This window comes from Suncus etruscus, chromosome 10, assembly GCF_024139225.1.
Source record: "Suncus etruscus isolate mSunEtr1 chromosome 10, mSunEtr1.pri.cur, whole genome shotgun sequence".
Taxonomy (NCBI): domain Eukaryota; kingdom Metazoa; phylum Chordata; class Mammalia; order Eulipotyphla; family Soricidae; genus Suncus; species Suncus etruscus.
In genome coordinates, this window is record NC_064857.1 from 100863968 (window position 1) to 100887523 (window position 23556).

Here is a 23556-nt window from a genome sequence, read left to right on the forward strand (position 1 = left end):
TCCCTAAGTGCAGAGCCAGGATTAAGCCCTGAGCATCAATACAAAAATAAATGCATTAAAAAAAATTCTATAGGGCCCGGAGAGATAGCACAGCGGCGTTTGCCTTGCAAGCAGCTGATCCAGGACCAAAGGTGGTTGGTTCGAATTGCGGTGTCCCATATGGTCCCCCATGCCTGCCAGGATCTATTTCTGAGCAAAAAGCCAGGAGTAACCCCTGAGCACCGCTGGGTGTGGCCCAAAAACCAAAAAAAAAAAAAAAATTCTATAAAGAGGGGGAAGGGGGGGAAATTCTATAAAGCCCTCCCACCAGATCTGTACAGAGGGCATCAGCCCAAATCTCTTAATATCCTATAATTCTGTTTTCCAATCAGGATGCTCCCTCCTACTCTGCTCCAAGTCCATGGCAGCGATGGTCAGCTAGTGTTAGTGCCCCTTTTAGGCTCTCCATTACCCAACAAGACCAGAGTTGTGACTCTTCCATGGCCAGAAGACACCTGCCAGGTTCTGACACCCCGGTGCTTTTTCTGAAAAGCCCATTCTCTGCCTCCTCAGGTTTTCTGTATGTACCACAAGGCTGATGCCCCAGCCAAACCAAACACTGCTGTGTCCACAGAGCTTTCCTGCTTTCACAGCCCCGCAGTCCTCTTCCGCCTGCCCATCCCTTCTACATACATAAATATCTCCTTGTGGGGTTCTGGAGCTATTCCCTGCTGCTCACTCTCTATGCTCTGAGGGTCTCCAAAGCAGGGCCACATGTGCTCAGTTTACTGTGAGAGTTCCAATCCCACTCACAGGGCCTTGTCAAACAGCTGGTATGAAAATGAATTAGATGAAAGAGTGAATATAGTTCAACTGTGAAACCTGGGCCCAAGTAATAGTTTAGTAGGTAGGGTATCTGCCTTGCATGTAGCCAACCCAGATTCATATGGTCCCAGTGTCCACGAGGCATCTGTGACCACCTCCTTTAGGACAGGAGTAAGTCCTGAGCACTGCCAGATATGGCCCAAATGTAAAAAAAAAAAAAAAAAAAAAAGCAAAAGTGAAGGCAAGAAAGATAGCACTAGCCTTGCATGTGGCCAAACCTGGTACGATCCCAGCTCCATATAAGGCCCAGCCACCAGACTCCACCACACCTTCGCCCCAGCATTCCTAAGAAAAAACACAGGGGCCGACAAGGTGGCGCTAGAGGTAAGGTGTCTGCCTTGCAAGCGCTAGCCAAGGAAGGACCGTGGTCCCCCGAAGCCAGGGGCAATTTCTGAGCACTTAGCCAGGAGTAACCCCTGAGCATCAAACGGGTGTGACCCAAAAAACAAAAACAAAAGTAAGAAAAAACACAGAGCCACAAGTAGCCTTCCAGTATCAATGGCCCCCAAATTCCCCCTTCAAAAAAATAGTAAAATCAGGCCCGGAGAGATAGCACAGAGGTGTTTGCCTTGCAAGCAGCCAATCCAGGACCTAAGGTGGTTGGTTCGAATCCCGGTGTCCCATATGGTCCCCCAGTGCCTGCCAGGAGCTATTTCTGAGCAGACAGCCAGGAGCAACCCCTGAGCACCGGGTGTGGCCCAAAAACAAAACAACAACAACAAAAAAGTAAAATCAATTTAAATATGCTCATTTTTTGACTATTCACCCCATCATTGCACTACTGCATATTTCAACATTTTCCATCGCACCCAAGTCTTGCTTTTTGGTTTTTCATCATAAAATAAAGCTCATTTCTCTTTTGTCCAAATGTTTTCTAAAACTCAACATAGCTATTAAAAATATTGGCATTCTGGGGCTGGAGCGGTGGCGCACACCAGCCTAGGATGGACAGTGGTTCAATCCCCTGGTGTCCCATATGGTCCCCCAAGCCAAGAGCGATTTCTGAGTGCACAGCCAGAAGTAATCACTGAGTGTCACCAGATGAGGCCAAAAAAACAATATGTATGTGTATATATATATACACATATCACAGTTTCACATTCCTATACCTTTTATTTCCTTTCTCATCATTCTTGGAGGAACTCTGAGAGAGTGGAAACTGGAGAGAGTGAGGGGAAAGTACTGACTTGACTTCCAGGCTTGTTGTGTGGTGGGGCCCCGCCGCCCAGAATTGGAGGCAATAAGCTCAGCACCTCAAATAGAAAGGTCTAAAGAGGGGCCAGAGCAATAGCACAGCGGTAAGGTGTTTTGCCTTGCATGAGGCCAACACAGGATGGACCTGGGTTCAAATCCCAGCATTACATATGGTCCCCTGAGCCTGCCAGGAGCGACTTCTGAGCACAGAGCCAGGAGTAACTCCTGAGCGCCACCAGGTGTGACCAAAAGCCAAAAAAAAAAAAAAAAAAAAAAAGGTGTGAAGCCCAGCAAAATGCTAACCTGGGAAGGGTAAAAGCCACCAACTCTGCCTTGCACACAACGAACCAGGGATGGATCTCTGGCATCCCATATGGTCCCCATAGTACCACCAGAAGTGATTCCCAAGTGGAGCAAGCCCTGAAGAGCACTTGGTATAGCCCCTGAACAAAACAAGCCACCTACATGGCCACATAAGAAGGGTGGGAAAAGGGAAAAGGGAAAATTCTGTAAAGAGTCTGTCATAGAATCTTCTCATTCCTATTTATTTTTGTTTTGCTTTGGTTTTATTTTGTTTTTTGTTTTGGTTTGGTTTTTTTTGGAGTCACACCTGGCAGCGCTCAGATATTGCTCCTATGAGGCTTGGGGGACCATATGGGATGCCTGGATTCAAACCACGGTCTTTCTACATGCAAGGCAAACACCCTACCTCCATGCTATCTCTCCAGCTCCCCCATTCCTATTTATGAATTGTAGTCATCTTATCTCCAGGACTTGCATTTTAGACTATTCATTTGCATTTGCAGATAAGAAAATTACACTGCAATATCCTGTCAGAAGATAAATCCCTAATAGTAAGATGCCACCCAGCTATCAACCACAAAGGTGTTCCACCAGCTTCTTCCTTCCTTAAACTTCTTCCTTTGATATGTAAAAGCCACTGAATAAGTTCTTTTGTCTCACTCTGGACCTTCCCAGTCCTGGTGGATAAGTATTGTTATGATAAAGAAAAGTCCATTTTGGAGGCCTGTCTTACAAGCGCTAGCCAAGGAAGGACCCATGGTTGGATCCCCCCAGCGTCCCATTGGTCCCCCCAAGCCAGGGGCAATTCCTGAGCTCTTAGCCAGGAGTAACCCCTGAGCATCAAACGGGTTGGGGGGGGGGTCCATTTTGGCTTGGTGCTCAGAGATACCACCAGGTACAGTCTGGCTCTATGGCTCTCTCCTACCTGGCTTGGCTTATTATTTCTTCACAGCTACCCTGCTTCTTCAGACCCGTCCACCTAAGGGATTAGAAACATTGCTTGTGGGGACCAGAGCGGTAGCATAGCAGTAGGGCGCTTGCTTTGAACATCGTTGACGGACGACGAATGATGGATTCAATCCCCAGCATCCCATACAGTTCCCCAAGCCAGGAGCAATTTCTGAGCACAGAACCAGGTGGAATCCCTGAGCGCCAACAGTGTGGCCAAAAATACAAAATAAGGGGGGGGGGGGAGGGGACACAGCCCTGTGGGGTGGTCTCACAACTCGTGAATTTTTATTTTACAGGTAATTTTTCTCTTCTTCATAAACTGCCGGGGGGAGGGTGGGATCTCCAAGTGCCATAAGACCTCATGTTGTCTCCCTGACATGCAGGCAGGGTTACCCATCACCACTAAAACTCCAAATACACAAACACACACTACAGAGGCAAATCCATCACCACTAAAACTCCAAATAAACAAACACACACACACACACACACACACACACACTCACACACTACAGAGGCAAAGATGCTACTCAGAAGCAGCATCACCACCTGTGGAAAGCCGAAGTTGGCCACCAGTTTCCCACATCAAACACACATAACACATACACCCCACAAACCTGCTTTAATAACCTTCTTAGTGTCCAATCACATTTTATTTTTTGGTTTTTGGGGCAGCGCTCAGGCAGCACTCAGGGGTTACTCCTGGCTCTGCACTCAGAACTTGTTCCTGGCAAGCTTGGGGAACCATATGGGATGCCTAGGATAGAATCCGAATCATCCTGGGTCAGCCCCATGCTAGGCAAACAACCTACCACTGTGCTATCGATCTGGCACCCCAATTACATTTTAATAGAAACTTCCTTAGAAAGTAAGTCTTGTCACCTGTGAAGTATCCAATATTTTCCACAACTAATTCAACCCACAGACTTTTAGGCACAATGGTAGGTGTTCAACCCCTGCTGTAGGTAGAGATCTCTAGAAACTGGAGACAAATGTAAAAAGGGGCTTTTATTTTTTAAAGAAATTGTCCCTTTGTCCCCATTTTCAGTCTATATAAACTCCATTTATTCTTCTACTATCTGCCAAAATATTTTTTCTTAGCTTTTGGGCCACACCCAGCAATGCTTAGGGCTTATTATTGGCTTTCTACTTAGGTATTATTTCTGGTGGGCTAAAGGGATCATATGTGGTACTGGGTAGAGTCAGGGTTGACAGCATGCAAGGCAAGCTCTCTACTAACACTCTAGCCTATTTTTTTTCTTAGGCCATACCCCTTGGTGCTCAGGGGTTAGGGGGCAGACCACATCTGGGAGTTAGAGGGCAGACCACACCTGGAAGTTGGGGGTAGACCACACCTGGGTGTTTTCAAGGGCTCACCTAGTAATTCTTGGGGGTGTAAGGCCAGCCAAATGTAAAGCAAATGCCTAAACCCTTGTACCATGTCTCTGAGTCCTGTCTAGTGTTTTTTAATGTCATAGATCTGTAAAACATCCTAATGTTAGACTCTTTCATCACCTCAAGAAGAAATTCCACATGTATTAGCTGGTAAGACCCAATAAACAATTTACTTTCAGTATCTATAGATTCCTATGTAGGGAATTCTCATGAGCAGAATTGTATGGTTTTGGGGCCACAATCAGAATGTTCAGGGTTTATACATCTATATGTAATCATGTAAGGATTTCTGAATCAAAGAATTACTTTTGGCTCTGTACTCAGACATTCTCTGAAGGCCAGGTGGGAAGTCAGGGATGGAATTCAAGTCAGCCACATGCAAGACACGTGTCTTATTTGCTGTACTACCAGGCTCTAAAAAAAAAAAAAAATCTCTGGGAAAAAAAAAAAAAAAACTAAACGAACTAAGGGAGTAACAAATGGTCAAAGGCAACAGGAGGAAAGAATTGGTCTAGCAGGGGTCCTCAAACTTTTTAAACAGGGGGCCAGTTCACTGTCCTTCAGACTGTTGGAGGGCCAGATTATAGTAAAAACAAAAATTCTGAACAAATTTCTATGCACACCGAATATCTTATTTAGAAGTGAAGAAATAAAATGGGAATAAATACAATATGTGGCCCGCGGGCCATAGTTTGAGGACCAGAATTAAGTGCATGTGGGATGAGAGGGCCTGAGAGGTATTTGGGGGACATTAATGGAGGAAAGAGGATGTTCTGGCAGTGGGCATGGCATTAAGAGTACTGTCAATCATGGTACCACAATAAAAATGGGAGACAGAAAATCATAATCTATAGATAAAATCCATTTCTTAAAGTCATCATCCATTCACCCCAAACTGCTCACAAAACTGCTGACAATATTTGCAAAGCACATTCACATATATCCCCTTTCTTTGAGTTCATAACCTACTGATGCAGTTTGTCATCATTCCTGTTGTCACATGAGAAAACCAGTTGAGGTAAATCTGTCCCCAGGAGGACAGTATTAGTAACTGGGAAGTTACTAAGTTAAGGATTCAGACATCGCTTTCTAGTTCTAGCCTATTTTAAAAGACAAACTTTAATATGGGCAGCCATTTCTACCAACCCTCTTCTTTAACAATAGAATCAATGGTTACTATTTAAAAAAATGTGATATGGAGCCACAGCACAGCCTTCTGCCGACCCAACCTGGGAACTGTTCACTCACCTGCTGTAGATCAGCTCAGCTACCCTTACTAGTAGATAACGCACATCTTGGCTGAACATGTACTTGCTGAATAAAAGCTTCAAGTTTTCATTAAAAATACACCCAAGTAATATTAAAATTAAAGTAGGATTGTATCTCCACATGTCTAAGTATCAATTAAGAGAACAGCTATCCATTATTAAACAATTATCCATTCTTAAACATTCTTATCCATTCTTAAACAATTTTCAAGAAAAGGCCTTTACCTGTTCACCTGCATCCTGAAAGTCTTTGCATGCATCAGGGAACACATCATAAATAATGAGCGGGTAGCCATGTTTCATGAGATTTTTTGCCATTGGGTTTCCCATGTTGCCTAGTCCAATGAATCCAACTGGAGTCTTAGAGGCCATTGACCTAGAACACACTGATTTCAATACATTACTTTAAACGGAGAAGGTAACATTGTTTCTCTTGCAAATATTCATTGAATATTAATAAGTCACATACTAGCTAAAATTTTTTCTATTTAAAAACTTCTTGGGCCCGGAGAGATAGCACAGCGGCATTTGCCTTGTAAGCAGGCGATCCAGGACCAAAGGTGGCTGGTTCGAATCCCAGTGTCCCATATGGTCCCCCGTGCCTGCCAGGAGCTATTTCTGAGCAGACAGCCAGGAGTGACCCCTGAGCACTGCCAGGTGTGGCCCAAAAACAAACAAACAAAAAAAAAAAAAACTTTTTAAAGATTAGTTTTATCTACTTCTTTATCTGGGTGCCAGGGATAGATTTTAGGGCATGCCTCATTAAAAGGCTGATTTTAAGGCCAGGACAACAGAACAGGAGAAAGAGTTGAATCCCTGGTGCCACACGATCCTAGAGCACTGTCGGTACTTGCAAAGCCCAAGGAGTACCATATCCTTGGGCCCTCATAGTGAACCACCACCAGTTAACTGAATAACACCAGACATGTCCCCAGGCATTCTGAGCATTCCCAAAATAAACAAGAGCTGGTTTTATTCTAATCACATTTAATTCCTCAGGGTGCTGAGGATCAAACATGGATGCAGGCAGATCCATTTAAAGATAGCAAGGATATACAACTTCTAATTATTATTTTTTGTTGTTGTTTCGTTTTGTTTTGTTTTGTTTTTTGGGTCACACCCGGCGATGCTCAGGGGTCACTCCTGGCTCTGCACTCAGAAAACGCTCCTGGCAGGCTGGGACGACCATATGGAATGCTGGGATTCGAACCATCGTCTGTCCTGGATCAGCTGCATGCAAGGCAAACTCCCTACAGCTGTGCTATCTCTCCAGCCCCTTTAACAGATATTTTTTAAAAAATGAAAGCATTCGGGCCCGGAGAGATAGCACAGCAGCGTTTGCCTTGCAAGCTGCCAATCTAGGACCAAAGGTGGTTGGTTTGAATCCCGGTGTCCCATATGGTCCCCCGTGCCTGCCAGGAGCTATTTCTGAGCAGACAGCCAGGAGTAACCCCTGAGCACCGCCGGGTGTGGCCCAAAAACAAAACAACAAAAAAAAAAATGAAAGCATTCCATAAAACTTATCCTAAATAGAACAGAAAACTCTTTACCTTTCCACCTCCATATTTATAAAAACCATCCTTCTCAACATAAAACACCTGGAGGTACTGAGGGGGTACTCCTAGCTCTGTGCTCAGCAGTCATTCTTGGCAGTTCTTAAGCTCAAACCCAGGCATCCAGCATACAGTCCACTGAGCCATCATTCCAGTCTATAAACAATAATCTTAACAAAATATTAAACTCCAAAAAAATTACATTTAGGGTCAAAAAGCCAGAAGTGATCTGAGCACCATTGTGTGTGACCCAAAAACAAAAACAAAAAGGTCACTTTTTATACAAATCATCCTAGGAGAAAGAATAGAGGAATCCTTCAGCGGATTTTTTTTTTATTATTATCATTTTTTTTTTTTTGGTCACACCCGGCAGTGCTCAGGGGTTATTCCTGGCTCCAGGCTCAGAAATTGCTCCTGGCAGGCACAGGGGACCATATGGGGCGCCGGGATTCGAACCGATGACCTCCTGCATGAAAGGCAAACGCCTTACCTCCATGCTATCTCTCTGGCCCCCAGCGGGTTTTAAATGACAAAGGTACTAGTGGTACAGGACAATGGCCCAACAATTCCTGCACTTTCAAGAGAAAAGTCCCTCTCTGGGGGGAACAAAAGCTCTTAAAAACTGTGTCTGCCCCATCTCCCACCACACACATTCTGAAATCACCTTGGGGCTTGTAATTCAAAGCAAAGTCTTTTGTATAACCAGTAAAAAAAAAAAAAAAAAAAAGAAAAGGATACCAATAATCCTTCATTTCTAGATCTGGAGCCCCACTCAACAAATATTTATTGTATAAAGTACTACTAGGACAGAGGTAAGCAAAAGCAAGCTAAGATCCCAACCCTTAAAAATCCTCACTACCTATGGCAATAACTTTCCTTGTCCAATTTCATCTTCTCCTTTTCCTTTCAGACTCCAATCTGTGTGGTACACAAATGAAGCATACCCACTTTTAAGTTTCAGATGCTTCCAGCTGAGGGATTCCTGCTCTTCCTCAATTTTAGTCTAAAAGCAATGAGAAAGCCTAAAAGAAAGTGTTTAGAAGTCTTAATGGGTAAGATATAAAGATCGCTAGTTATGAGCACATTTAATTCCTTTTAATGACTCTAATATGTTTAATATTACCTTCTGGAATACTACCTTCTACCTAAAATAGTTCTGTGTCTGACTTTCTGGTTCACAAGGGTTTAATCCGTAAATGGTTTATTCTCACTAAATTTAATTTTGATATTTAATAGAATGAGAAATATATTTGGTAAGAGTAAATTTTGCTAATAACTAATAATGCTATCTACTCTATGCTATCTACAACTATGTTAATCTTAGAGAGAAACTTAAAGAGCCAACTTAACAGGCAACTCACCCAAGGTCAAACATTTAACAAACATGGCAAAGGCCATTCACATCTGACAACCATGAAGCGACTTTCATAAATATCTACTGTGCTAGATGCTGCTCAAATAAGAGTCCTTGCTTCCTGCAAGCTACAAAACTCAAAACAAGGAGCTTAAATAAAGAAGAGGAGAGGGCTCAAAGGGCTGTGTACATGTGTTGCATGCAGGAGGCCTAGACTCAATTCCTGATGTTACCAGAAGAAATCCCTGAACTAGTCCCTGAGTACTGTCAAGTGTGTTTAAACCACACAGTTTCCAACTCCTATTTATGAGCATCAATTCAAAAAAGTTTAAGATAGAGTATTTTTTAATAAAAAAAAATCTGGGGCCAGAGCAATAGTATAATAGCAGGTAGGGCACTTGCCTTACACGTGGTTGACATGGGTTCAATCCATGGTATCACATATGGTCCCCTTAGCCCTAGCACTGCCAGTTATGGCCCAATAACTAAACAAACAAAAAAGAATTCATCTGGTTGAGATCCTGAAGTCATTTAACCTCAGTATTCCAGGATGAGCAAGACTTCAAATGCAAAGGAAGGTAGGAAAGAAGAGAACTTTTATGAAAAAAAGAATCCTGTGGTATCAAATAAGGAAAAGCAAGAAAAAAAATGAAGAATAGCTGATATCTGAAGCAATTTTATGACTTGCTAGACATTGAGCTAAATGCTAGACATTGAAATCATGACCTCTTTCATCTGAGCATCTGGTGCTCAGCTGGATTTAAATAAAATGTGCAAGATATTTTTATGTAAACTAACCTATAATAAAGCTTCAAATCCAATCAATCTGATTCTACATTCTTCTTTTACTTTTTTCCTGCCCTTGACCATACCTAACTACACACTAATCACTAGTCTTACTCCTACTCTGTGCTCAGGGGTCATTTCTGATAGGGATTAAACCATACGTAAATAGCAGAGGGCAAACCCAGGTAAGCCTTATGTAAGGCACAAGCACCTCAAAGCTATTACTCTGGCCTCTAAATCTTCATTCCTACCCTATCACATTGCCCTTTATTATTCCAAAAGGATGCACAAAAAACAAACAAACAAAAAAACATAGTAATAATTGAGAACCAAAGAACACATGAAATTATAATGTAGAGGGCTAAGAAGCACGCAAAACAATGTGAAGGATCTTTGTAAGCAAGAGGGAGTGCCACAAACTGAATTTATCAATGCCTTCATCCTCCACACCATAGATAGATAACCCCCACTATGGAATATCTGATTTGGGAGTTTTTAGTAGATAACTGGGTCTGGACAAGGGAACATCTTAGTAATGGAACTGCCCTTATTACAGAAGGAATAGAGAATTCCTTATCCCCTTCCAACATCACAGGACACAGCAAAAAGGAGAACAAACCTTCAACCAAGGAATGGTCCTTTCACTAACACTAAGTCAGCACTGGAAGAAAAGTCCTTCTTTTCTGTCTTGTAAGAAGTAAAAGATAGGGGCTGGAGAGATAGCATGGAGGTAAGGCGTTTGCCTTTCATGCAAGAGGTCATCGGTTCGAATCCCAGCGTCCCATATGGTCCCCCGTGCCTGCCAGGAGCAATTTCTGAGCATGGAGCCAGGAGTAACCCCTGAGCACTGCCGGGTGTGACCCAAAAACCACAAAAAAAAAAAAAAAAAAAAAAGAAGTAAAAGATATAGGAGTGCCCTGCATGAGTAAATACAGCTTTTATTTAAGAGAAGCATGAGGAGTATACTAGTTAAAATTTATTTCCAAAGTAGCAGAAATTCAAGACTACAGTGAAGTCATTACCACCTGAAGAATTCTCCAACAAATTCTCCAACAAATCTTTTCTTAAAAATTAATCACACACAGGGCCCAGAGAGATAGCACAGCGGCGTTTGCCTTGCAAGCAGCCGATCCAGGACCTAAGGTGGTTGGTTCGAATCTCGGTGTCCCATATAGTCCCCCATACCTGCCAGGAGCTATTTCTGAGCAGACAGCCAGGAGTAACCCCTGAGCACTGCCGGATGTGGCCCAAAAACAAAACAAAACAAAAACAAAAAAAAAATTAATCACACACAATAGTGTGTTAAAAAAAAAAAATAGACTAGAGTTCAAAACCAAGCTGGCAGAAAATCCTCAGAGAAAGGTGACATTGGTTAACTGGTAAAGCAATTATATAACATGCTGGGAGGTAGTTCAAAGGCTGGAGTACATGCTTTGCATGCAGAAGCCTTGGGTCTGATCCTTGGCACCCCTAAGCCTCACAAGGTATACTCTGCCTTCAGCTAAAAATAAATTAATACTACACAAAAATGTTGACTTTTTATAGATTATCCATTCTTTCTCCAGTAGGACATGAAAGTTAGCCTTATTTTGATAATGTGAAGTCAACATAAAATATAGTAACTGTGTCAGAAAGGTAGTGTGGCAATTAAGGAGTTTACCTTCCACATGCCAAACTCTGTTGTCATTCCCCAGCACCACATATGTTCCCTGAGCACTGAACCAGAGTAGGAAACCCTGAGCACAGCCAGGTGTGTGTGAGACCTAAAACAAATTTTAAAAATTCAAAATGCAATCACTGGTAATGGTTAGCTTTCAACACTTTTACTTTTTACTAATCAAAGTAACTCATGCTCACTGCAGAAAACTGTAAAAAAAAAGGGGTAAAAAAAGGGAAAAGTTCATTTCATACACAATAAAACCACTCTTGGCATTTAGGTCATCTTTTGTTTTTTTGTTTGTTTGGGAGACACACCTGGCTGAGCTCAGGGGTTACTCCTGGCTCTGCACTCAGAAATCACTCCTGCCAGGCTCACAGGATCATATAGGATGCCAAGGATCAAACCTGAGTTGGCTGCGTGCAAGGCAAACAGTCTACCCACTGTGCTATCACTCCAGCTCCTAGGTCGTCTTTTGAATGAGCATTGCCTAGAGTTGCCCAAAAATATTTTCTGAATTAAAAATAACCCACTATCCATTCATCTATCTTTCTCCACTAAGCTCAAGCCAAAGAATTGCATGTTCATATACAAAGTATACGGGGCCATGGCAAAAAGCATGTAAAAACTGTCAGAAAGCAACTAATCCATATTTTTGGTAGCTCAATCATGTATCTCAAATATTTACACTCGGGCTGGCAGATCCTATGGTTTATATCTTGTGATTCTGTATCACATATGTCTTGTAGCTTCACATACCTGTCTTAAAGCCAGAGGGGAGAAAAAAGCATGTTTCTGCTTAGGTCATGTTTAAGGAGGGTTTAGGCACTTGCTAACTCAGTTACTGATCTGCTAGGTTTTCTTTTATCTCTCCCCCCACCACCTCGTCACTCCCAAAGAAGATCAGAGGGGCCTTAAGAAAAGAAAACTCTGAATATGATGTTCCAAGACTCTCCAACTTTCCCAAGAGAGACAATGGCAATGATCCCAACAAACCAATTCATTCCTCTTAGAATAAATCTGTGTACTGTAGGAAGTTGTGCACAGTAGAGAGGTCTCAGATCTACTTTCTAATACCTTTATATACCCTGGATCTAATACCTTAAAATACCCTGAATCACTGACACTGGGGAAAGAGAGGAACCGGGATGGGAGACAAGGGCTCTAGCTCATGTTGGAAAAAAAGAAAAAAAGAAAGGGGGGGGGAAGAGAGAGAGAGAGAGAGAGAGAGAGAGAGAGCGCTCTGTGGACATATAAAATCTGCCTCTTCCCAAATCGTGGCAGGAGAGGCACCGCAGCATAGATTAGGCTGTGGCCACTGAAAGTGGTTTGGATAGATAATTTGGTTAAAAAAAAAAGCAAGCTTCAAAGGCTAATAGGGCTTTTTTGCTCGGAAGAAGGCCAGGCCCTGCGAGCTAGTGACTTAAAACTCAGCTGGACTGACTTCTCCACTAGTGTGTCCAAACTCCTGGGAGATGCATCAACTTGGGGCATCAAGATGGTGCAACAGCAGGCCATCCAACAGGAGCACTGACAGGTCAAGTCACAGCAGAGCAATGCCACGGGTCACCTGCTCAGGCCCCTACCTCCGAGAAGCATGCTCCGACTCAAACAACACCCCCTTCCTAGGCCCCCCAAAGGCCACTGAAGCTGCCCTATTCGTCTGTGTTGAGGGCAGGAAGCAAGCCGGTGCAGCAGAAGGGACCAGGCCCGGGGTCGAGCTGGTGGGGGATTGAAGCCCCTATCGGAGCACGCGTCGCGGGACAAGGCGCGGGGTCCTTACCGACTGCAAGGCTCCAGCGGCTGCGGAGGCCGGAGGCGGCTCCTCGGAACCACAAGGAGGCTGCCATGCTGCCCCCGCCCCGCCTCCCAGCGTTGACCTCGCCGCTCCGGGTTCGCCCAGTGATAGAAACCCAGAGGCCCGCGGACCAGGAGGACGCGGTGGCGGCGTGCAGCGCGCGCACGCGCACTGGGGCGAGGGGCGGGGCAATTGGCGGTTCGTCTCACCTCCGGGCCCCAAGAGCCTGTGATGGACGCCTGAGATAGCCAATCAGAATTCCCGATCCTCGGGCCCACCAATAGGAGGCCTTTGTGAAATCTATTAGCTCTCTGGCTCCTCCCCGAGATAGTGGCTGCGGGCTGGAGCCTCCGTGTTTACCCGGAGCGGCGGAGGGCGTGTGGGAGGCGGTGGCTGTCACTCACTACCACCTACCTCCTTGAGCCCTGGCCCCACTCCAAACCTGTGAATGCTTGCGCCTTGCCTCCTTCCTGGCAAGGACAAAACTGGGACTCTAGGCAGCTGTTGCGAATTTTTTCTAGGCGAGAGCAGAAATTCCCAGTCTTTTTTTTACTCTATGTTCATTAAAGAAATAATCACAAGTGGCCCATGAATACAGTTGAATTTTCTTTTTATTTTTCTTTTACAGTTGACTTTTCAATTCATTTGATTTTCTCTAACTCAACAGTGTTTCCATTAATTCTTCATTAATCTGAAGTAGGAAAACATGTGAAGGACAGAATGCTTAGGAATTTGCTCTCTATGCCAACATATACCTCTATTTTATTTATTATTTTATTTATTTTATTATTTTTATTTATTAAGCTGAGTGAAACGAGGGAGAAGGGATAGACATAACAGATAACCTCACAGATTTGTAGGATATCAGAAAAACAAGAGGCAGTGTGGTAATAATATCCAGAGATATTAGAGAAAAGGATCAGGAGGCCCATCCCAGTGTAGGAAGCTCACCACAAAGGGCAGTGGATGCAGTTAGAAAAGGGTCTACTATAGCAGTAAGAGTTGTAACTGAGCACTTTGCACAAGAACTGAGTCCTGAAAGGCGAGAAAGTAACATGCAAGGCACCTCTCCATTAACAATAGTGCGATGGCGCAGCAGTAGAGCGTTTGCCTTGCACGTGGCTGACCCAGGACGGACCTGGGTTCAATCCCCAGCATCTCATATGGTCCCCCAAGCCAGGAGCGATTTCTGAGAGCATAGCCAAGAGTAACCCCTGAACGTCACCGGGTGTGCCCCCCTCCAAAAAAATAGTGCAAACCACTGTCAAAATGAGAGAGAGAGAGAGAGAGAGAGAGAGAGAGAGAGAGAGAGAGAGAGAGAGAGAGAGAGAGAGAGAGAGAGAGAGAGAGAGAGAGAGAGATACAAGGGGGTAGGAAAGAAAAATTAATTCTTCTTGGTATTCGTACATGTATTTTCGTTGTTGTTTTGTTTTGGGGTTACATCCGGAAATGCTCAGGGTTTACTCCAGGATCTTTGCTCAAGAAAGAGCTGTTGGGGAGGGTGTCATATAGCATGGCAGGGATAGAACCCTGGTGAGCCATGTGCAAGACAAGCCTTTTTCCCACTCTACTGTCGCTCCTGCCTCTTTGCATATATGTAAAGTCTCAATCCTTGTGGTGGTAATTCCAGGGCTTCGCAACCTATGGTCAATCAAAGGTTGGGAGGCATGGGCGCCATGCTCTGCTCACAGAGCAGGTCTTGCAGCCTATGCAGAAAAAATGAGGCCAGTTCCATGAATGTGGAAGAAGGCAATAGGAATCTCAGGGTGCCTACCACCTCACCCCACCCCCCATAAACATGTTTGTTTACTTTGTCCAGATTGTGCTCACTCAACCCTTTATTTACTCTTAACAGTATAATTTACAGATTTGACTTTGACCTTCCTTTCTGCTTCTGCCCATTCACCCATAAGTTGAAATAAGGAACAAGTAAAGGAATTGGACTCTTTCCAAGCAGGCTTTTTCCTGGATCTAGGCATGCTAGCAATGTTTCCAAGAACTGGAACAGAGTGCAATGTTCCTATCTGTAACTAGCAGAAAAACAGTTTCTTTGGCAGGCTCTCCACACCCATCAAAAAAGGGAGGGAAAACTCAAGAAAACTCATTTCAGCTATGGAAACAGTCTCCTAAATTTGTCTTCCCATTCAAATTTATGTCCTGGTTTCTGGAGCTTTACCCCATTTGATCTATTCTCCTCCTGGCTTGTTTCAGTTTAAGATAGACTAGAACTCCTGCAACCAATAAACGTAGCCCAACTGGTTTCTATAATTAACTGCTGAAGTGTAGTTTGCCTTTTATCTATGTCAGCCTACATCAAGCTATTTACAACAAAGAATAACACATCAGTTGATCTCCCCAAGTTTATATCCCAGACCTATTGAGATTTTATGCCCAATCAAATTGTTTTTGTCATTTTCATGGTGAGCTACCGTTTGCTTCTCTTGGCTCTTTGTTAGGCCCTTTTCTCAAAAGTGAATATTCCTTACCCAAAACTGCCTTCTGAAGGTCCTCCTCCAAGTTCTCTGAGAACTTTAAGGGAAAGAATGAGGTGGACAAGAAAGGGTAGGCAGAACTAAAGCTGAGTCTAAAAAAAAATGTATATGCTTTTCTTAAAAAAGGGGGGATAACAGTTATGATGGCTTTAAAAATCCATCAGCAAGGGGCCAGAGAGATAGCATGGAGGTAAGGCATTTGCCTTTCATGAAGAAGGTCATCGGTTCGAATCCGGCGTCCCATATGGTCCCCCGTGCCTGCCAGGAGCAATTTCTGAGCATGGAGCCAGGAGTAACCCCTGAGTACTGCCAGGTGTGACCCAAAAACCACAACAACAACAACAACAAAATCCATCAGCAAATGGCATTGAAAATTTGTTTCTTCTTGCTCAGCCAGTATCTGGGAATATGCTATGATAATTTTATGGCCCTACAGCTTGCAATCTGATTTACCAATTAAGCTCTGAGACACTCTTTTTCCTTCCCTTTCTCTGCCCCCCCTCCATTGCTTGTTCCTCTCCCCATTAATTCCCTCTCTTCTTCACCTCCTCTCCTCTCTCACAAGTTCTTATATCTCTTCTTTACTCCTCACTTCTTTAAGACTCAATTCTATATGATCTTCCCAAAATGTCTTGCAGAGGGCAATAAATAAGCAGCTATGAAAATTATCTTCTTTAGTTAAAAAAAAATGTATCTAAAGACACTTTTGAACAACTAAATTAGCATCATCATGTTTATTTAGTTGGGAGAGAAAGGCCAAATGATACTGGTCTAGATGTAAGTAGATCAAGAACTGTAGGTATCTTAGAACTGTCATATTTCTCTTTAGCATTTCATGGTTTAAAGTGTGAGCAAAAATATGGCTTTCAGAGCCAGTTTACTCCATGCTCAGATATCATTGCTGGCAGGCAGTGTTCGGGAGATCATATTGAGTACTGGGGAAGGAATTGGGGTTGACAATGTGCAAGGCCAGCACTTGGCTCCCTATACTTTCTCTCTGGCCTTCTTTTTGGAAGGGGTGTTATTATGTGGCATTGGTTTCTAGCCTCATAATCCCTTCATAAAACAATATAGCTTCTATTTAGTCATCTCATCTGTGTACTAGACAAAGAGGAGGAGGAGGAAAGAGAAATGTTTTATTCTTGGATATTTTTTAATATTCAGAAGTTCTCCTGGATGTCTTCCAATTTTACTGCTGACCCAATCTTAGTCACTTGACTGAAAAGAAATATTCAAAATGTGTGATCTTATAGCTTAGGTGGGGGTGCAGACATGTAAAAGATGAGATGTAGATTGACAGTCACATTGTTGGCCATAGGTGATTCTAAGATGTTTTAGACATAAACACTGATAAAAATATTTAATTGTGGGGCCGGGCGGTGGCGCTGGAGGTAAGGTGCCTGCCTTGCCTGCGCTAGCCTAGGACGGACCGCGGTTCGATCCCCCGGCGTCCCATATGGTCCCCCAAGAAGCCAGGAGCAACTTCTGAGCGCATAGCCAGGAGTAACCCCTGAGCGTCACAGGGTGTGGCCCAAAAACCAAAAAAAAAACAAAATTTTTTTAATTGTGCCCCAAATTGAAAATAAATGTAACTATAGGATGCAATTTTTATGGATTAAAATTGGAGATATCTGTGTGAACTGATGCTTAATAAAAATGGTTAAAAAAGAAATAGATCAAGATTGATATATATGTGCTTTGGTCCCCTTACTCATCTAAAGGGATCAAGGGACAATATACACCAAAGCATCAAAGCATATTTACTGGTTTTTGTTGTAAAATTATACATTTACCTACATTTGATCAGAGCTGTCAATAGTTATGTTAAAAATACGGATTCTAGATCTAACTCTCAAAAGAGAGGCAAAACAAGGAGGAAAAAACCATGTACATACCAGCCTGGAAGCTGACCACATTGAGGCCTCTTGGAAGGGGCTGTGCAAATCCTCTGGCCCTGCTGAAGCCCTGGTGCTGCACACACAGACCTGTCCTACACCTGCCTTGGCATTAATGACCTCAGGTCACTGCCTCTCCACTGATCTCTGCAGAGACTCCTAGCTGCCAAAATACTCCAGGTATGTTGGTTTTGTAACTAACATCATCAGGGACCTTTGGAGCCTGGCCAAGCTACCCTTTCACCTCCCCACTCCCTTCCCCATCCCCACCACCACTTATACACCTCTATACTTCCAGAAGTCCTTGCAGTACATGAACCACCACTGTTATGCTAATGAGCATAATTCCACAGATCCTCAAAGTCGTGGTCTGTGTGGCATCTTATGATTTTAATACTGACTTACCAGTAGGAATACACCAAGTTAGATATGAAATTATCATAGAAGTCACATTAGCTTGACAAACAAAACTAATAGAATGCTCAAATAACAATATACAACTTAGTATTCCTCCAGATAATGACATGATGTCCTCATTGCAAGATATGACAATTTAAACAAAAAATTTTTTTTTGGTTTTTGGGTCACACCCCGCAGCGCTCAAGGGTTATTCCTGGCTCTATGGTCAGAAACCACTCCTGGCAGGCTCGGGGGACCATATGGGATGCCGGAATCCAAACCACCGTCCTGCATGCAAGGCAAATGTCTTATTTCCATGCTATCTCTCCGGCCCCTAAAATTTTATTTTAATAAAGTTTTATTGACAACTCTATTACCATTTTGTTGTACCAAGCAATGTTAAGTAAATTACTCATACCTGCCAAGAGCAAGCTTTGGGGAGGTTGGGAAACTGATGACCAAGATGAAGGTAATGTTTTACTGGTGTTAGAATTGGTATTGGAATGTTGAAGACCAGAAATAACTGCATTATGAACAATTCTGTAAACCAGGGTTTCTAAAATAAAGAAATTTGTTTTTGTTTTTTGGGTCACACCTGGAGGTGCTCAGGGATTACTCCTAGCTCTGCACTCAGAAATCTCTCCTGGAAGGCACAGGGTATCATATGGGATGCCGGGATTCGAACCACCATCTGTCCTGGATCTGCTGTGGGTAAAACAAATGCCCTACCACTGTGCTATCTCTCTGGCTCCTAAAATAAATGTAATGGAAAAAAGATAATATGGATTTCAGAAAGTTGATTAAAAATTTTTATCATAAAATAAATATTTGCTGATATCTATCATTTGTACATTCAATATAAACTTGTTTTGGGGGGGGGCACACCTGGCAGTGCTCAGGGGTTACTCCTGGTTCTGCACTCAGAATCACTCCTGGCAGGCTCAGGGAATCATATTGGAGCTGGGAATCGAACCCGGGTTCATGCCGGGTCAGCCGCATGCAAGGCAAACACCCTACTACTGTGCTACCACTCTGGCCCCAATTTAAACATTTAATCTGATCAATTACATTCTTTTATACTGTTTCCAGAAACTTATAAGCAGGATCCAGAGAGGTAATACAATAGGGGTAGGTGCTTGCCTCAACCCACTGCTGACCCAGGGTTCAATCCTCAGCATTCCACTGCATGGTCCCCAAGCCTTCCAGAAGTGATCCTTGATTGCAGAGACTTGAACACAACCAGGGAATGATCCAAAAGCAAGCGAAAATAATTAAAACATGATTGAGCCAATTCACTATTGATGCTCCCATCAACACAGAAAGTAAATGTCAAGGTAGAAACACTGACGTGGTCACTAAATGAATAGCTGTCTTGGCCCAGCAGGAGCCATGACAGTTCCCAGGGTCTCACTTTCTCCTCTGTCCCTACTTCTTTGACTCTGTCAGTATAACTGTACTATGTTTATCACAGACTGAACCACCTTCCACTGGCTGTGGCTGACTTCTATGAACTGTGTTATCACAACATGTAGTCAACTGTTCTAGGGGGAAAAATGTCTTGACTTCAAATCAGGCCCCCAGGGTCTCATGCACCTTGGGATAAAGGAGAACCCATGCCAGGAATGCTACCACCTGTACAGTAACCACAGGGCTCCTTTATCCACTGACCTGTTTTTGTACAAGGACTAGTGGAACCTGAGAGACTCAATGGAGTTGGGTTGCCAGGGCAGCCATTACCTTGGGTTTATCTCGGAGAAAATTTAATATGCTTTTTCAAACACATTTCATTTGGCATGAATACTGGGCTACAGATGTTACTCAGTTTCTAGCAATACATTAGCAATATATTTTATGACTGGGTTGACACACTTATTGATTCCCTCAATATTGCCTCTGATATTCAAAGGTTTAGTTTGAAATGAGTGCAGTGTATTTATCTTTGTGAAAATGTAGAGATAAAAGGCTTACAGCAAGTTCCTTCAGGGAAGAAGGAGTCACTTCAATCTTGAAAATCTATCACTTGCTTGTGAGTTTGTTTTTTGGGTCACACTCGGCAGCGCTCAGGGGTTATTCCTGGCTCTATGCTCAGAAATCTCCCCTGGCAGGCACAGGGGACCATATGGGATGCCAGGATTCGAACCACCATCCTTCTGCATAAAAGGCAAACGCCTTACCTCCATGCTATTTCTCTGGCCCCTTGATTGTGAGTTTTGAAGCCTTTGGACACACACCAGTTAGCCTGTCTCTCTAACTGCCTTGCAGAGAGCAGCACTGTGCCAAAGAAATATCAAGCAAATTGGATGTCCATTTAATTATTAAATTAAAAGTTTAAATACCATTTAAATTTCCCTAGTAGTTACCTATTAGTGATTTATTTGGGGGCCACACCCAATAATGCTTAGGGATCACTTCTGACTTTGAGCTTAAGAACCACACCTGGCATTTTTGGGTGAACCACATGCAACCAAAGTCATAGTCCCTATGACAAATCAATCCCTAATTATCCCATTTTACAAGAAATAAGTGAGCGATCAGGAGATAGCTCAAAGAATAAAAGTGCTTTTCCAGAAGAAACAAGGTTTTTGTTTTTGTTTTGTCTGGAGGCACTCAGAGTTGGTCCTGGCTCTTCGCTCAGAAATTGCTCCTGGCAGGCTCGGGGATCATATAAGATGCTGGGGATCAGACACATGACCATCCTGGGTTCGTCACATGCAAGGCAAATGCCCTATTGCTGTGCTATCACTTTGGCCTCAGGAACAAGGTTTTGAGTTCAAAATCTGGTACCACCACATGCATGATTAGAAGATTCATACTGTTTGAGTTTTCTGGTAAAGGAGCCTGGAAGCACCCCAAACAAGCACAAATACATGAGCTCAATCTCTGGTGATGTACACTTATCCAAATTGATTGTGAATACGCCTCATGTTAAGGTTCTTGGGTGGACTGGGAGGAGAAGCAAGTGGAAATCAATTTTTAATGACATATTTTATTTAACCCAATGTTAAAATTCTTTTTTTTATATTATCAATTTTTAATTACTGAAATAATTTTATGTCAAAATCTTCAAATGTGAGTATTTGGGGCAACATGTTTATAATTGGTTAATGTTCAATACTGTACATAATTTTTGTGTACAAAATCACTGCGCCTCTGGGGGCCGGGCGGTGGCGCTGGAGGTAAGGTGCCTGCGCTAGCCTAGGACGGACCACGGTTCGATCCCCCGGCGTCCCATATGGTCCCCCAAGAAGCCAGGAGCAACTTCTGAGCGCATGGCCAGGAGTAACCCCTGAGCATCACAGGGTGTGGCCTAAAAACCAAAAAAAAAAAAAAAAAAAAAAAAACCAAAATCACTGCACCTCTACCACCATCAGCATGCCCAAAACTTTCCACCACTATTCTTTTTCTTTTTTCTTTTTGTTTTGTTTTGTTTTGTTTTGTTTGGGGGCCACACCTGGTCACACTCGGGGTTACTCATGGCTATGTGCTCTGAAATTGGCTCCTGGCTCGGGGGACCATATGGAACACCTGGGGATCAAACTGAGGCCCATCCTGGGTCAGCCATGTGCAAGGCAAACCCCCTACCGCTGTGTTATCGCTCCGGCCCTACCACCACTGTTCTTTTTTGTTTTTGTTTTTGTTTTTTCTTTTTATTTTTTTTTTAATTTTTATTGTGACTGAAGTGCATTATACAGAATTATTTACGGTACATGGTGACAATGAATGAAGGGCATTCCCACCACCAATGTTGTCCTCTCTCCACTCCTGTTCCCAGCATGTCTCCCATATCTCCCTCCTTTACCCCCAACCCCCAGAATACTAGTATAACTGGTCTCCACTTTACAGCTTGTTGTAGATTGGGTATCTATTCTGTTGTCATTGACTTTGGGTTTGGTGTTCCAGTCTGGTCATTCTTTTATTTACACTACATGTTCATATGACTGGTCCTGGTATCATCATTTTCCCCCCTCAATTTTTTTTTAATTTTTTTATTTTCAATTATGAGAACAAAGATGCAAAGAAAGAGGACAAGGTAAAGTTACAGTGAAAGGACAATCACTTTCCCCCTCAATTTATGAGGCTGAATGATTCAAGTTATGCGATTCTGTTGGAGATAAAAAAAGGTTAAGGAAAAGAGAAGAAAAAATTTGGTATCAATTACTGGGAAAAAAAATGCACCCAGCCAAAAAAAAAAAATCACCAAATAATATACACAAGAGTGAAAAAGAAAGAAAAAAGTGGAACAAAAAAGAGAAGGAAAGTAATATCAAAAACAAACAAAATGGGGCCGGAGAGATAGCATGGAGGTAAGGCGTTTGCCTTTCATGCAGGAGGTCATTGGTTCGAATTCCCAGCATCCCATATGGTCCCCCATTGCCTGCCAGGAGCAATTTCTGAGGCCTGGAGCCAGAAATAACCCCTGACTGAGCACTGCTGGGTGTGACCCAAAAACACAAAAACAGAAAAGAAAAGAAAAAAATGCTGGAGTGGCAGGATTTGGTGTTTCCCCACTTCTTTTTTTTTTTTTTTTTTTTTTTTTCATTGGGGCCGTAAGTATTGGGAAAGGATGGAAATTCCCGTGGCCTAAGAGATTCAGGGTTTCGGGCCCGGAGAGATAGCACAGTGGCGTTTGCCTTGCAAGCAGCTGATCCAGGACCAAAGGTGGTTGGTTCGAATTCCGGTGTCCCATTTGGTCCCCCGTGCCTGCCAGGAGCTATTTCTGAGCAGACAGCCAGGAGTAAACCCCTGAGCACTGCGGGTGTGGCCCAAAAACCAAAAAAAAAAAAAAAAAAAAAAAAAAAGAAATTCAGGGTTTCTCCACTCTTGAAGCATACTGTCATAGGAACAACCACTGGCTCCATTACATATTCATTGCCATAATCCCGGGTTTTTTTTGTGGCACCAGGAAATTTTACTCTCAGTTGTGGATGAAGAAAATCAGGGCCACTGTAGCTAGCAATCTTGGTATTTGCGCAGGTCCTAGGACAAGGTCTAGAATAGAGTCTTTACGGTTCTAGTGGTTCTGTTCCATCATTGTTGGTGTGTTCAGTCTTCTGTATCATGTGTTCCATGTTTTTGCTCGGTCTCTAAGCCGAAGTCTAGAAAATATGGTTCCATAGGTTCTGCTCAGTCTCTGTTGTCAAAATTGGGCCTCTGTACTAAGAAATCTTGATTTTTTTAAGAGTCCTGGGCTATAGCCTAGGGTAGGGTTTTCCTATTTGGTCCTCATGGTAAATTCTGCCCAGTCCACGGTTGTCAAAGTCAGTTTTCTGTAGTTAGTGCTCTTATTTTTCATAGTTCAAAGGACAATAATACATCTTATTTCCACCTTGTGTTAGGTGATGTGATAGGGCCTCCTGGTCTTAGGTCAAGTTGTCATTTCCTGGCAGTCCTCGTCATGTTAACACTGGCACAAGTAAATCTCACAACAGCAGGGAGCTGTTTCAGTTCTACGTCTGGGATCTTGGGTTTGAGATTGAACTAACACTGTCCAATCTCGTGGAGACTGAGTTTTATCCACATGACATATGTTCAGGATGGGAGGCACCCTTGTGTAAAAAGTGTGAGTTCTTATCCTTAGAAGATAAAATCTTGTTTCTGTGTCTATGATTTCCCCTTATTTACTGTGCCTATACAAAAACGTATGGTG

The 23556-nt window shown here is 43.1% G+C and overlaps 1 protein-coding gene across 1 annotated transcript in view; it reads right to left on the reverse strand.

Annotated features, from left to right (window-relative positions):
• HIBADH (3-hydroxyisobutyrate dehydrogenase) overlaps positions 1-13260 on the reverse strand; it is a 118465-nt gene extending 105205 nt beyond the window's left edge. Inside the window, exons 1-2 of the mRNA XM_049782002.1 lie at positions 13109-13260; positions 6201-6361 (exon numbers count right to left, since the gene is read on the reverse strand). Coding sequence (XP_049637959.1) covers positions 6201-6361; positions 13109-13175 — 228 coding nt within the window. The 5' untranslated portion in view covers positions 13176-13260. The remainder of the gene's footprint in view (positions 1-6200; positions 6362-13108) is intronic.
• Between the last annotated feature and the right edge of the window lie 10296 nt (positions 13261-23556).